Consider the following 12797-nt stretch of genomic DNA (forward strand, 5'->3'; position numbering starts at 1 on the left):
TCCCCCTGGCCAGAGGACCATCCTGAGCACCTCCCCCTGGCCAGGTGAGCATCCTGAGCACCTTCCCCTGGCCAGGTGAGCATCCTGAGCACAGCATCTTGGGACACATGAGCATCCTGAGCACCTCCCCATGGCCAGGTGAGCATCCTGAGCACAGCATCTTGGGACACATGAGCATCCTGAGCACCTCCCCATGGCCAGGTGAGCATCCTGAGCACAGCATCTTGGGACACACGAGCATCCTGAGCACCTCCCCATGGCCAGGTGAGCATCCTGAGCACAGCATCTTGGGACACATGAGCATCCTGAGCACCTCCCCATGGCCAGGTGAGCATCCTGAGCACCTCCCCCTGGCCAGGTGAGCATCCTGAGCACCTCCCCCTGGCCAGAGGAGCATCCTGAGCACCTCCCCCTGGCCAGGTGAGCATCCTGAGCACCTCCCCCTGGCCAGGTGAGCATCCTGAGCACCTCCCCCTGGCCAGAGGAGCATCCTGAGCTTTTTGGAAGCCTCTCAAGTTTCCAGGGGAAAAAGAAAGGCTCCAGACTGGGACTTTTTGCAAGGGCATACTGCAATAGGACAAAAGGTAATGGCTTTAAACTGAGAGAGGAGATTTAGAATGGATATAAGGAAGAGATCCTTTACTCTGGGGGTGGCGAGTCCCTGCCCCAGGCTGCCCAGAGAGCTGGGAGCTGCCCCAGGGCTGGCAGCAGTGCAGGGCAGGTTGTGTGGGGCTGGGAGCAGCCTGCTGTGGTTGGGGATGTCCCTGGGGGCTGCAGCGGGGTTGGACGGGATCCCACCCAGACCCATTCCCATTCCCATTCCCGCCCCACGGCCGCAGGGGCAGCGCCGCAGGGGCAGCGCCGCAGGCTCCCCCGGCACGCGCCGCTGTCCGTCAGCCGGGGGGGGCGGGGCGGACGGGCAGTGCGCAAGCGCAATCGGCCCCACTTCCTGCCGTTTAGTCCCGCCCTCCATCTCTCATTGGCCGGCGGAGGGGGCGCTGAGCCAATCACGCGGCGGGGAGGCGGGCGAGGGCGGCTGCCAAGATGGAGGAGTACGCGCGCGAGCCCTGGTGAGCGGCCGGCGGCGCCCGGGGCCCGGGGGCTCGGCGGGGCCCGGGGGGTGCCGTAGGACCGGGACAGGCCGGGCAGCGGGGCGGGGGGGCCGGCAGGCGCTTCGCCGCCGCCGCTCCCTGGCAGGGGTGGACGGGTGACCTTGGCGGGGCCCCTCCTGAGGCGGCGCAGGGTTAGCGGTCGCGGAGCCGCGGCCTGCGCCGCCGGTGGCGTAGTGCCGGAGAGGCACCGTCCCGCCCCTACCGGGCCGGCGGAAGCCCTCTGAGGGGCGGGGACGGCAGCGGCGTTGCCGGCTAGGCCCTGAGGCCTGGGCCGCGGCCTCTGGGCACAGTCTCCCTGCTCCGGTGGCCGTTCGCCCCCTCAGGGCGCTGCCAGGCTGCCTTCAGCCCCGCTCTGTCCCCTCAGAGCCCTTTCAGGGGCCCCTCGGTGTTCCCTCTGGGTCCCCTCAGGGTCTTCTCCGTCCCCCCTCGGAGCCTGCTGACTCTTCCCTGCCGCAGCCCCCGTGAGGAGGGGGCGCAGCGGCCTGGCCCCCACCCCGGGCGGCCTCACTGCCCAGCCGGCAGCACCGAGCCGGGGGTTGGGGGTTGGAAGGAGCCTTCAAGCTCCTCTAGTCCAACTCCCCCTGCCGTGGACACCTTCCACTGGGCCGGGTTGCTTGGAGCCCTGTCCAGCCTGACCTGGAGTGTTCCCTGGGGTGGGATAGCGCCAGGCACTGCCCCGGTGTCAGGAGCAGCTTTGGAGGCACTCAGAGCCCTGCTTGCAGCTTGAAGGTTGCCAGAGGTAGCAATGAAACAGTGCGGCTGAGAGCTTGGGCTCAGGGTCCAGCATGCAGCTCTCTGCTCACCTCTGCCAACAGAGACCCCGGGAGGCTCTGCCCACAGCTTTGCAGCTGCTGGGCTGGGGCTGGAGCAGCCTGGAGCTCTCTCCCAGCCTGCCTGCTTCTGGGGCTCTGAAGTTTCTCCTTCCATGCCAGCTCTGCCTTGAGCAGCTCAAAGTTTGGCACATCAGCAAAGGAAATGTGCACTCAGGAACCACAGAAGCTCCCAAGGGCATCTGGTCCAGGCTTGGCAGGGGGTGGGGGAGGTGGAAGGAGCTGCCCCAGCAGCCTGGCAAGCTGAGGCCTGGCATTCAACAAGGCCAAGTGCCAGGGGCTGCCCCTTGGCCACAGCAACCCCAGGCAGAGCTACAGGCTGGGGGCAGAGTGGCTGAGAGCAGCCAGGCAGAGAGGGACCTGGGGGGAGTGGGGGAGAGCAGCTGAGCAGGAGGCAGCAGTGTGCCCAGGGGGCCAAGAAGGCCAAGGGCAGCCTGGCCTGCAGCAGGAGCAGTGTGGCCAGCAGCAGCAGGGAGCTCATCCTGCCCTGTGCTCAGCACTGCTGAGGCCACAGCTGGAGTCCTGTGGCCAGCTCTGGGCTGCTCAGGTCAGGAAAGAGGTTGAGCTGCTGGAAGGTGTCCAGAGAAGGGCAACAAAGCTGGGGAGGGGTCTGGGGCACAGCCCTGGGAGGAGAGGCTGAGGGAGCTGGGGTTGCTTAGCCTGCAGGAGAGGAGGCTCAGGGGAGACCTTCTTGCTCTCTGCAACTGCCTGCAGGGAGGTTGGAGCCAGGTGGGGGTTGGGCTCTGCTCCCAGGCACCCAGCAGCAGAACAAGAGGACACAGTCTCAAGCTGTGCCAGGGGAGGGTTAGGCTGGAGGGGAGGAGAAAGTTCTTCCCAGCCAGAGAGATTGGCCCTGGGGATGTGCTGCCCAGGGAGGTGGTGGAGTCCCCATCCCTGGAGGTGTTCAGGAGGGGCTTGGATGTGGTCCTTGGAGCCAGGGTTTGGTTGTCAGGAGGTGCTGGGGCACAGCTTGGACTTGCTGAGCTCTGAGATGTTTTCCAACCTGACTGATTCTGAGATTCTGTTCTGTGATTCAATCTTTCAAAGACTGATTGGTTGCTGTGGGCTGCAGGTGATGTCCTTCCCCCTGCTCATGCAGGAAGGGAGTTCTGCTCCTCAGCTGTGAGTGGCCTCATGCTGGTCATAGAATCCCAGGGCTGGAAGGGAGCTCAGGGCTCAGCCAGCTCCAAGCCCCTGCCATGGGCAGGGACACCTCACCCCACAGCAGGTTGCTCACAGCCACCTCCAGCCTGGCTGCAAACACCTCCAGGCAGGAGGCTTCCACCACCTCCCTGGGCAGCCTGTGCCAGGCTCTCACCACCCTCCTGGCCAACAACTTCTTCCTCACAGCCAATCTCCAGCTCCCCACTTCTAGTTCTGCTCCATCCCCCCCAGTCCTGTCCCTCCCTGACCCCCTCCAAAGTCCCTCCCCAGCTTTCCTGCAGCCCCCTGCAGCTCCTGGGAGGCCACAAGGAGGGCTCCTGGGAGCCTTCTCCTCTCCAGCCTGCACAACCCCAACTCTCTCAGGCTGTCTGCAGAGCAGAGCAGCTCCAGCCCTCTGCTCCTCCTCCTGGCCCTGCTCTGGACACCTTCCAGCCCCTCCAGAGCCTTCCTGGCACAGAGGCTCCAGAGCTGGCCCCAGAGCTGCAGCTGTGGTCTCAGCAGAGTGGAGCAGAGGGGCAGAATCCCCTCCCTGCCCTGCTGGCCACACTTCTCTTGCTGCAGCCCAGGCTCTGCTTGGCTCTCTGGGCTGCCAGTGCTCCCTGCTGGCTCCTGCTGAGCTTCTCCTCCCCCAGCACCCCCAAGGCCTTTCCTGCAGGGCTGCTCTGCAGCCAGTCCCTGCCCAGCCTGTGTCAGTGCCTGGCATTGCCCTGCCCCACATGTGGCTGAGGCTCCATCCCTGGAGCCATGCAGGGTCAGCCTGGCTGTGGCTCTGAGCAGCCTGCTCCAGCTGGAGGGGTCCCTGCTGCCTGCAGGGGGCTTGGACAAGATGACCTTGGAGCTTCCATTGCAGCCCTGTGCCTCTGCTGGGTGCTTGATGCCCACAGCTCCAGGGAAGTTCTCAGCAGAGGCTGGGCTTGGTTTTATCCTGCATCCTCTGCCCCTGGCCTGTGGTGGGGGTGGCTCAGCCCAGCCCTGGGGCTGCTCAGCCTGGCCTGGGGCTGCAGCTGCTGGCCCTGCTCCTGGCCCTGCTGCTGGCCCAGCTCCTGGCCCTGCTCCTGGCCCTGCTGCTGGCCCAGCTCCTGGCCCTGCTGCTGGCCCTGCTCCTGGCCCTGCTGCTGGCCTTGCTCCTGGCCCTGCTGCTGGCCTTGCTCCTGGCCCAGCTGCTGGCCCAGCTGCTGGCCCAGCTGCTGGCCCAGCTGCTGGCCCAGCTGCTGGCCCAGCTGCTGGCCCTGCTCCTGGCCCAGCTGCTGGCCCAGCTGCTGGCCTTGCTCCTGGCCCAGCTGCTGGCCCTGCTCCTGGCCCAGCTGCTGGCCTTGCTCCTGGCCCAGCTGCTGGCCGTGCTCCTGGCCCAGCTGCTGGCCGTGCTCCTGGCCCAGCTGCTGGCCTTGCTCCTGGCCCAGCTGCTGGCCCAGCTGCTGGCCTTGCTCCTGGCCCAGCTGCTGGCCTTGCTCCTGGCCCAGCTGCTGGCCTTGCTGCTGGCCCAGCTGCTGGCCTTGCTGCTGGCCCAGCTGCTGGCCTTGCTCCTGGCCCAGCTGCTGGCCTTGCTCCTGGCCCAGCTCCTGGCCTTGCTCCTGGCCCAGCTCCTGGCCTTGCTCCTGGCCCAGCTGCTGGCCCAGCTGCTGGCCCAGCTGCTGGCCCAGCTGCTGGCCCAGCTGCTGGCCCTGCTCCTGGCCCTGCTCCTGGCCCAGCTCCTGGCCTTGCTCCTGGCCCAGCTGCTGGCCTTGCTCCTGGCCCTGCTCCTGGCCCTGCTGCTGGCCCTGCTCCTGGCCCAGCTGCTGGCCCAGCTGCTGGCCCTGCTCCTGGCCCAGCTGCTGGCCCTGCTCCTGGCCCAGCTGCTGGCCCTGCTCCTGGCCCAGCTGCTGGCCCTGCTCCTGGCCCAGCTGCTGGCCCAGCTGCTGGCCCTGCTCCTGGCCCAGCTGCTGGCCCTGCTCCTGGCCCAGCTGCTGGCCCAGCTCCTGGCCTTGCTCCTGGCCCAGCTCCTGGCCTTGCTCCTGGCCCAGCTGCTGGCCTTGCTCCTCATGCTGGCTTTGGCTGCTGTGGCCTTGCTTTGGGGGTGCCTTTCCCTCTCAGTGCAGGAGGGGTGCAGCTGCCTGAGGTTCCCAAGCTGGGACTGAGTCCTCTCTGCTTCTCTTTGCAGCCCCTGGAGGATAGTGGATGACTGTGGAGGTGCTTTCACCATGGGAGCCATAGGAGGTGGCATCTTCCAAGCCATCAAGGGCTTCAGGAACTCCCCAGTGGTGAGTAGGGCCTCTGAGGGCTTGCTCAGAGCACTCTGCTCCTCTGCCCCCCCAGCAGCTGAGGGAGCAGGAATCCCTGAGCCAGGGAAGGCCTCCATGGCATCAGCCCAGCCTCTGGTGAAGCCCTTGGGGTCCTTCCAGCACCTTGGCCTTCAGTCCTGCTGCTGGTGGCGGCAGGGGGGGCCCTGGCAGCTGCCTGCCCTCCCCTGGGCTGGGGAGGTGGAGGGAGCAGCAGGATGTGGCCCTGCTGGCTGGCCTGCTGCTGCTGGTTCCATCTGCCAGGAGAGAGCTGAGGCCTGGGCTGGGCTTCCTCCTCTGGCCTGGCCCTGGCCATTGCTCCTGAGAAGTGGAAGGACCCAGGAAGCATCTCCTGCAGATTTGTGCTGGGGACTCTGTTCTTCCTCCCTTGCTTCACCTCTGATCTGTCTCTGGGCAGTCTGTGTGGCCTGGATGTGAGGCAGTTTGAGCCTCCAGGACTCCTGCTCTAAAACCTGGGCTCTCAGCCCCATCCTAGGGACAGCTGCTGCCATGAGAGCCAATTCCCCTCACTGAGGGGTTCCAAACCACCTCTCTGGCCTGGCCCTGGCCATTGCTCCTGAGAAGTGGAAGGACCCAGGAAGCATCTCCTGCAGATTTGTCCTGGGGACTCTCTGTTCTTCCTCCCTTGCTTCACCTCTGATCTAACTGTGGGCAGTCTGTGGCCTGGGTTGGTCTGGGCTGATGGGAGGCAGGTTGGGGCTCTCAGCTGCTGCCATGAGAGCCAATTCCCCTCACTGAGGGGTTCCAAACCACCTCCCTGCCAGGGAAGGGCTTCTGCTGGGAGTGGGTTTGGTGGCACACCCCCAGGGTGGCAGTGAAGAGCTGGTTCCAAGCAGACCCTGGAGCAGGCTCAGGGCATTCTTGCTGCTGGTTGAGGCTCCCTGAGCAAACCTCTCCACACTCCTCAGTGCTTGGCAGGGCTCAGGGCTGGGCTGGCCACAGGGGCCAGAGGCTCTCTGGGAGGGGATGGAAGGGACCCCTGGGGACCACCCAGGCCACCCCCTGCCAGGGCAGGGGCAGCCAGGGCAGGGCAAAGACACAGCCAGGGGGGGTTGGAAGCTCTCCAGGGGTGGAGGCTCCACAGCCTGCTCCAGGGCTCCCTCACCCTCACATCACAGAAGCTCCTCCTCATGCTCAGAGGAACTTCTGATGTTCCATCTGTGCCCTCTGGGCCTGGGCCTGGGCACCACTGACCCAAGCCTGGGCCCATCCTCCTGACCCCCCCTTGGAGTATTGATCAGCATCGATCAGATTCCCCTCTGGGGCTGCTCTGCTGCAGGCTCTCAGCCCCAGGGCTCAGCCTTTGCTCCTCCCAGAGCTGCTCCAGGCCCCTCAGCAGCTCTGCAGCCCTCTGCTGTGTCCCCTGCAGCACTTCCCTGTCCTTGCTGAGCTGGGAGCCCAGAGCAGCTCCAGGCCCCTCAGCAGCTCTGCAGCCCTTTGCTGTGTCCCCTGCAGCACTTCCCTGTCCTTGCTGAGCTGGGAGCCCAGAGCTGGCCCCAGGCCCCTCAGCAGCTCTGCAGCCCTCTGCTGTGTCCCCTGCAGCACTTCCCTGTCCTTGCTGAGCTGGGAGCCCAGAGCTGGCCCCAGGCCCCTCAGCAGCTCTGCAGCCCTTTGCTGTGCCCTCTGCAGCACTTCCCTGCCCTTGCTGAGCTGGGAGCCCAGGCCTGGCCCAGGCCTCCAGCTGGGTGGCCTCTGGCTGGGGCTCACTGCTGGGCTCCCCAGCTGCCTTCCCAAGGGGTGCTGAGCACCAGGGGCTGGCTGCAGGCAGGTGCTGAGGGCTGCTGGCCACAGCCCCTGGGGCCTGAGGGGCCTGGGGGGGCTGGATGGGGCAGCCAGTGCCATGGTTAGCTGGGGCTGGGTTGGACTCCAAGGTCTTTTCCCAGCCTGGCTGATTCTGTGCAGCCTGCTGGGGCTGGGGGGCTGCTGGGGGGCTGCAGGGGACCTCTGGAGATCATCCAGCCCAAGCCCCCTGCCAGGGCAGGGGCAGCCAGGGCAGGGCACTCAGAGCACATCCAGGAGGGGGTTGGAAGCTCTCCACCCCAGGAGGCTCCAGAAGCTCCCTGGGCAGCCTGCTGCAGGCTCCCCCCAGGGAAGTTTCTCCTCCTGCTGGGGTGGAGAACTCTGTGCCCCCTGCTCCTTGTTGGGGCCCTGCTGCTTGCCCCCCAGCCCTCAGCTGCCTGGGAGCAGCAGGATGCCTCTCAGCCCCGGGTGGGGCCTGCAGGGGAGGAGGCTGCAGCAGCTTCTGACTCTCCTTTGCCTCCCCCCAGGGTGTGAGCCATCGGCTGAGGGGCAGCCTGACAGCCATCAAGACAAGAGCTCCACAGCTGGGAGGTGACCTCTGCTTGGCCCCCGGGGGGGCACAGGGGGCTGGCCCCTGGGGCAGGGCTTCAGGGGGGGTGGTCAGGCTGAGCAGGGAGGGGAGGTGGCCCTGGTGCCCCCAGCAGTGCTTCAGCTGGGGAGGAGAGGTGCTGGGGGGGCACGGGGGGGGGGGCATGATCCAGGGCTGCTCACTCAGTCCCAGGGGCACAGAGTTGGCTTTCAGCTCCTCCAGGTCCAAGCACTCTGTGCCCTGGCCCTCAGCACTGCATCTCTGTGTCTCCTGAAGCCCTCCATGCATTCCACCACCTCCCTGGGGAGCTGCTCCAGGCTGTGAGAGCCCTTCCAGTCAAGAGGTCTCTTCTGATGGCCAAAGCAAACCTCCCCTGCTGCAGCCTGAGGCCATTTCCCCTGCTCCCCTCTCTGTGCCCTGGGAGGAGAGGCTGAGTGTGGTCAGAGAAGGGCAATGGAGCTCAGGCACAGGGCTGGGGAGGGGCAGCTGAGGGAGCTGGGGGGGTTGAGCCTGGAGCAGAGGAGGCTGAGGGAGACCTCATTGCTCTCTGCAGCTCCCTGAGAGGAGGCTGCAGCCAGGGGGGGGTTGGGCTCTGCTCCCCAGGAACAAATGACAGGATGAGAGGAAACAGCCTCAGGCTGCCCCAGGGGAGGCTCAGCTTGGCCAGGAGGAACAATTTCTGCCCCTTGAGGCTTGCCCAGGCCTGGCCCAGGCTGCCCAGGGCAGTGGTGGAGTCCCCTGGAGGGGGTTCAGAGCCCTGGAGCTGAGGGCCCTGGCGGGGGGTGGTGCCCCTGGGGCAGGGCTGTGGTGCTGAGGGCCCTGGGGGGTGGTGGTGGTGCCCTGGGCCAGGGCTGTGGTGCTGAGGGCCCTGGGGTGGTGGAGGTGCCCTGGGGCAGGGCTGTGGTGCTGAGGGCCCTGGGGTGGTGCTGAGGGCCCTGGGGTGGTGCTGAGGGCCCTGGGGTGGTGCTGAGGGCCCTGGGGTGGTGGTGCCCTGGGGCAGGGCTGTGGTGCTGAGGGCCCTGGGGTGGTGGTGCCCTGGGGCAGGGCTGTGGTGCTGAGGGCCAGGGGGTGGTGCTGAGGGCCCTGGGGGGTGGTGCTGAGGGCCCTGGGGGGTGGTGGTGGTGCCCTGGGGCAGGGCTGTGGTGCTGAGGGCCCTGGGGTGGTGCTGAGGGCCCTGGGGGGTGGTGGTGCCCTGGGGCAGGGCTGTGGTGCTGAGGGCCCTGGGGTGGTGGTGCTGAGGGCCCTGGGGGGTGGTGGTGCCCTGGGGCAGGGCTGTGGTGCTGAGGGCCAGGGGGTGGTGCTGAGGGCCAGGGGGTGGTGGAGGTGCCCTGGGGCAGGGCTGTGGTGCTGAGGGCCCTGGGGTGGTGCTGAGGGCCCTGGGGGGGTGGAGGTGCCCTGGGGCAGGGCTGGGCCTGGGGGATCTCAAGTCTGTGTCTCCAGCAGGGTGGTGCTGAGGGGAGCCTGGAGCTGCTGCCTGGCTGGGAGGCAGCCCAGGGCCTCAGCTGCCTTCCCTGAGCTGGCCTCTGCTGTGCTCACAGGGAGCTTTGCTGTCTGGGGAGGACTCTTCTCCATGATTGACTGCAGCATGGTCAGGATGAGAGGGAAGGAAGATCCCTGGAACTCCATCACCAGTGGGGCTCTGACTGGAGCCATTTTAGCTGCAAGAAGTAAGCAGCTGAGGAGGACACTGGCTGAGAACCTTCTGTGCTGTGACCTCCCACTCCCACCAGCCTGGGGAGGCAGACAGCCCAAGCTGGGAGCTGTGCTTGGTGTCACAGCCTGCCTGGAGGCCTCTGGCTAGTGGTGCCCCCAGGGCTTGGTGCTGGGTCCAGCCCTATCCTGGAGGAAGGCAGAGTGGAGCCTGAGGCACTGGGAGCTGTGGCTGACCCCCCCCAGGCTGTGCTGCCAGCCAGGGAGAGCTGAAGAGGCTGAGAGCTGGGAGAGGAAGCTCAGGAAGCTGAGCCAGGGCAAGGGCAGGGAACTGCCCCTGGGCAGCAACAACCTCCTGCAGCAGCACAGCTGAGGGGGGAGCTGCTGGAGAGCAGCTCCAAGGAGCAGCAGCTGGGAGTGCTGGGGGCCAGCAAGGTCCCCAGGAGCCAGCAAGGAGCCCTCATGGCCAAGGAGCTGCAGGGGGTCCTGGGGGGCATGGAGAAGAGTGTGGCCAGCAGGGCAGGGGAGGCTCTGCTGCCCCTCTGCTCTGCCCCAGCCAGGCCACAGCTGCAGCCCTGGGGCCAGCTCTGGGCTCCCCAGCTCAGGAGGGACAGAGAAGTGCTGCAGAGAGCCCAGGGGAGGCTGGGAAGCTGCTGAGGGGCCTGGAGCAGCTCTGGCAGGAGCTGAGAGCCCTGGGGCTGAGAGCCTGCAGCAGAGCAGCCCCAGAGGGCAGCTGAGCAATGCTCAGCAAGAGCTAAAGGAGCTGTGGGGGGCAAGAGGCTGGGGCCAGGCTCTGCTGAGTGCTGCCCAGGGGCAAGGGGCACAGAGTGGCAGGCAGGAGGTTGGAGCTGAGCAGGAGGAGAAAGTTGTTTGGGGTGAGGCTGCTGGAGCCTGGAGCAGGCTGCCCAGAGAGGTTGTGGAGCCTCCATCCCTGAACATCCTCCTGGCTGTGCTCTGTGTGACCTGAGCTGACCCTGCCTGGGCTGGGCCCTTGGCCTGGCTGAGCTCCGGAGGGCCCTCCCCAGCCCCTCCCCAGCCCGGGAAGCTTTTGCCCTCTGCTTGTGGAAGCTCCGAGGGAGCTCTCAGGGTCCCTCTGTTCCCTGCTGGGGGAAGGGAAGGGGGTGAGGAAGGGGGGCGGGGGGTGGAATTGCTCACCAATTACAGCTGCTTGGTGATGCTAATGAGGCTCCGTGGCTGCGGGAGGCTGCCCCCGAGCCTGCTGCTGGGAGGCAGGGGGGCAGTGCCGAGGGGAGCAGCAGGCAGCCTCTGCCTTTGCCTTGCAGATGGGCCTGTGGCCATGGTGGGCTCTGCGGCCATGGGGGGCATCCTGCTGGCACTCATCGAGGGAGCTGGCATCCTGCTGACCAGGTTTGCCTCTGCACAGTTCCCCAACGGTAAGAGACTGCAGGGAGCTGCCCCCAGGCTGCTGCAGGGAGGCTGTGCCTGCAGGGAGGCTGCCCCCAGGCTGTGCCTGCAGGGAGGCTGTGCCTGCAGGGAGGCTGCCCCCAGGCTGTGCCTGCAGGGAGGCTGTGCCTGCAGGGAGGCTGCCCCCAGGCTGCTGCAGGCTGCCTGTGCCTGCTGGGCCCCCATTGCAGGGGGACACTGAGACACCTGAACGTGTCCAGGGGAGGGCAATGGGGCTGGGGAAGGGGCTGGGGCACAGGGTTGAGGAGGGGGCTGGGGAAGGGGCTGGGGCACAGGGCTGGGGGAGGGGTCTGGAGCACAGCCCTGGGAGGAGAGGCTGAGGGAGCTGGGGTTGCTTAGCCTGCAGGAGAGGAGGCTCAGGGGAGAGCTTCTTGCTCTCTGCAACTCCCTGCAGGGAGGTTGGAGCCAGGTGGGGGTTGGGCTCTGCTCCCAGGCACCCAGCAGCAGAACAAGAGGACACAGTCTCAAGCTGTGCCAGGGGAGGGTTGGGCTGGAGGGGAGGCAGTGAGATTGGCCCTGGGGCTGTGCTGCCCAGGGAGGTGGTGGAGTCCCCACCCCTGGGGGTGCTCGGGAGGGGCCTGGCTGAGGCCTTGGAGCCCTGGGTGGGTTGGGCAGGAGGGGCTGGGGGCTGGCTTGGCCTCCTGCTGCTCTCTGAGCTCTTTGCCTCCCTGCTGAGCTCTGCCCTCTGGGGGCAGGCTGCCCAGGGCCCCCTCAGCTCCTGCTGCAGTCTCTGACCCGAAGCCTTCTGCTGTGTCTCTCCCCCTCCCCCCTGCCCTGCCTGCAGGCCCCCAGCTGTCCGAGGACCCTTCCCAGCTGCAGCCTGCTCCCTTCAGCGAGTACCGGCAGTACCAGTGACCCTGCCCCCTGCTGCCCTGCGCTGCATCCAGCTGCTGCAGCCCACAGCTGCCCCTCTGCCTGCAGCCCCAGCCAGGCCCTGCAGGAGGACTTGGAGCAGCTGAGCAAGCTATTTATTCCCCCTGCCTCCCAGTGCTGTTCCCTTCCCACCTGGCTGGGTGAATACAGGCAGGCTGCAGACAAGGCCCCCCCTGGAGTCTCTCTCCTCCTTGGGACGTGGACTGCAAGGCTCTGGAGGCTGCTCTGGGCTGTGGCCCTCAGCAGCCACCCTGAACTCAGCTGGAACTGAGCCCTCTGCCCTGCTGCTGCCCAGGCTCCAGTGCCAGGCCTGGAGCAGCTCCACTGCTGGAGGGAATGGGGTGAGGAGGAGGTGCCAGCCCTGCCAGGCTCGCTGCCCCTGGGCTTTCTGCTGCCCTGAGTGCTGCAGTTGAAGCAGAACCTGCCCTGCATGCAGCTGTGGGCTGCAGGCTGCCTCTGCCCTCCCCAGCCCCACAGCCTGGGAGAGGCTTCCTCCTCCTCCTCCTCCTCTGCTGCTGCAGCTTGGGCAGCACAGAAGCCCCCAGGCAGCCTCTCCTCCTGGAGCTGCAGGAGGGGCTGGGGAGCTCCAGGCAGGGCCCAGGAGAGGCTGGGGGGTGAAGGGTTGCACCTCCTGCCTCCCCCCTGGGCTCCAGGCCTGAGCACAGCAGGAGCTGCTCCTGGGCTGCCTCTGCAGCTCTGCTGGGGGAAGCTCCTGGCCCCCTGCCTGCTGCCCCAGGCAGAGCCAGGGAGGTGTGCTGGGGGCAGTGCTCCTGGCAGCAGCTCCACACTCAGGCTGAGCTGCTTCCTGCCTCCTCCTCTGCCTGGGGGGAGCTTGGCCTCTGTGCTCTGGCAGGAGCCTGAGGCAGAGCTGTGGAGGAAGAGGATGGGGACCAGGCAGGAGGGGTGGCAGGCAGGGGCTGCAGGAGGGCTGCACCAAGTCCCTTTGCTCCCTGCCCTGGCTCCTCTCACCCTCTGAGAGGGACATTTGCCTGTCCCCACCCCTGGCCTGGCCCAGCACAGCCCCAGGGCTTCCTGCTTGCTGGAGCTGCTGCCAGGGGGGCACTGCCAGAGCCCAAAGCCCTGGGTGTGGGGAGGGCTGGGAGCCTCCTCTTGGCCTTTCCCCTTCCCTGCTTCCTCA

General features: G+C 67.0%; 1 protein-coding gene across 1 annotated transcript; it reads left to right on the forward strand.

Moving 5' to 3' along the window:
- Positions 1–1018: 1018 nt before the first annotated feature.
- Positions 1019–11654, forward strand: TIMM17A (translocase of inner mitochondrial membrane 17A). Its single transcript, XM_054176450.1, has 6 exons — positions 1019–1070; positions 5244–5343; positions 7650–7713; positions 9250–9378; positions 10645–10755; positions 11571–11654. Exons 1-6 carry the CDS (start codon positions 1045–1047, stop codon positions 11639–11641), a joined length of 501 nt encoding a protein of 166 aa, XP_054032425.1. The 5' UTR covers positions 1019–1044; the 3' UTR covers positions 11642–11654.
- Positions 11655–12797: the final 1143 nt, after the last annotated feature.

This window comes from Dryobates pubescens, chromosome 35, assembly GCF_014839835.1.
Source record: "Dryobates pubescens isolate bDryPub1 chromosome 35, bDryPub1.pri, whole genome shotgun sequence".
Lineage (NCBI taxonomy): Eukaryota > Metazoa > Chordata > Aves > Piciformes > Picidae > Dryobates > Dryobates pubescens.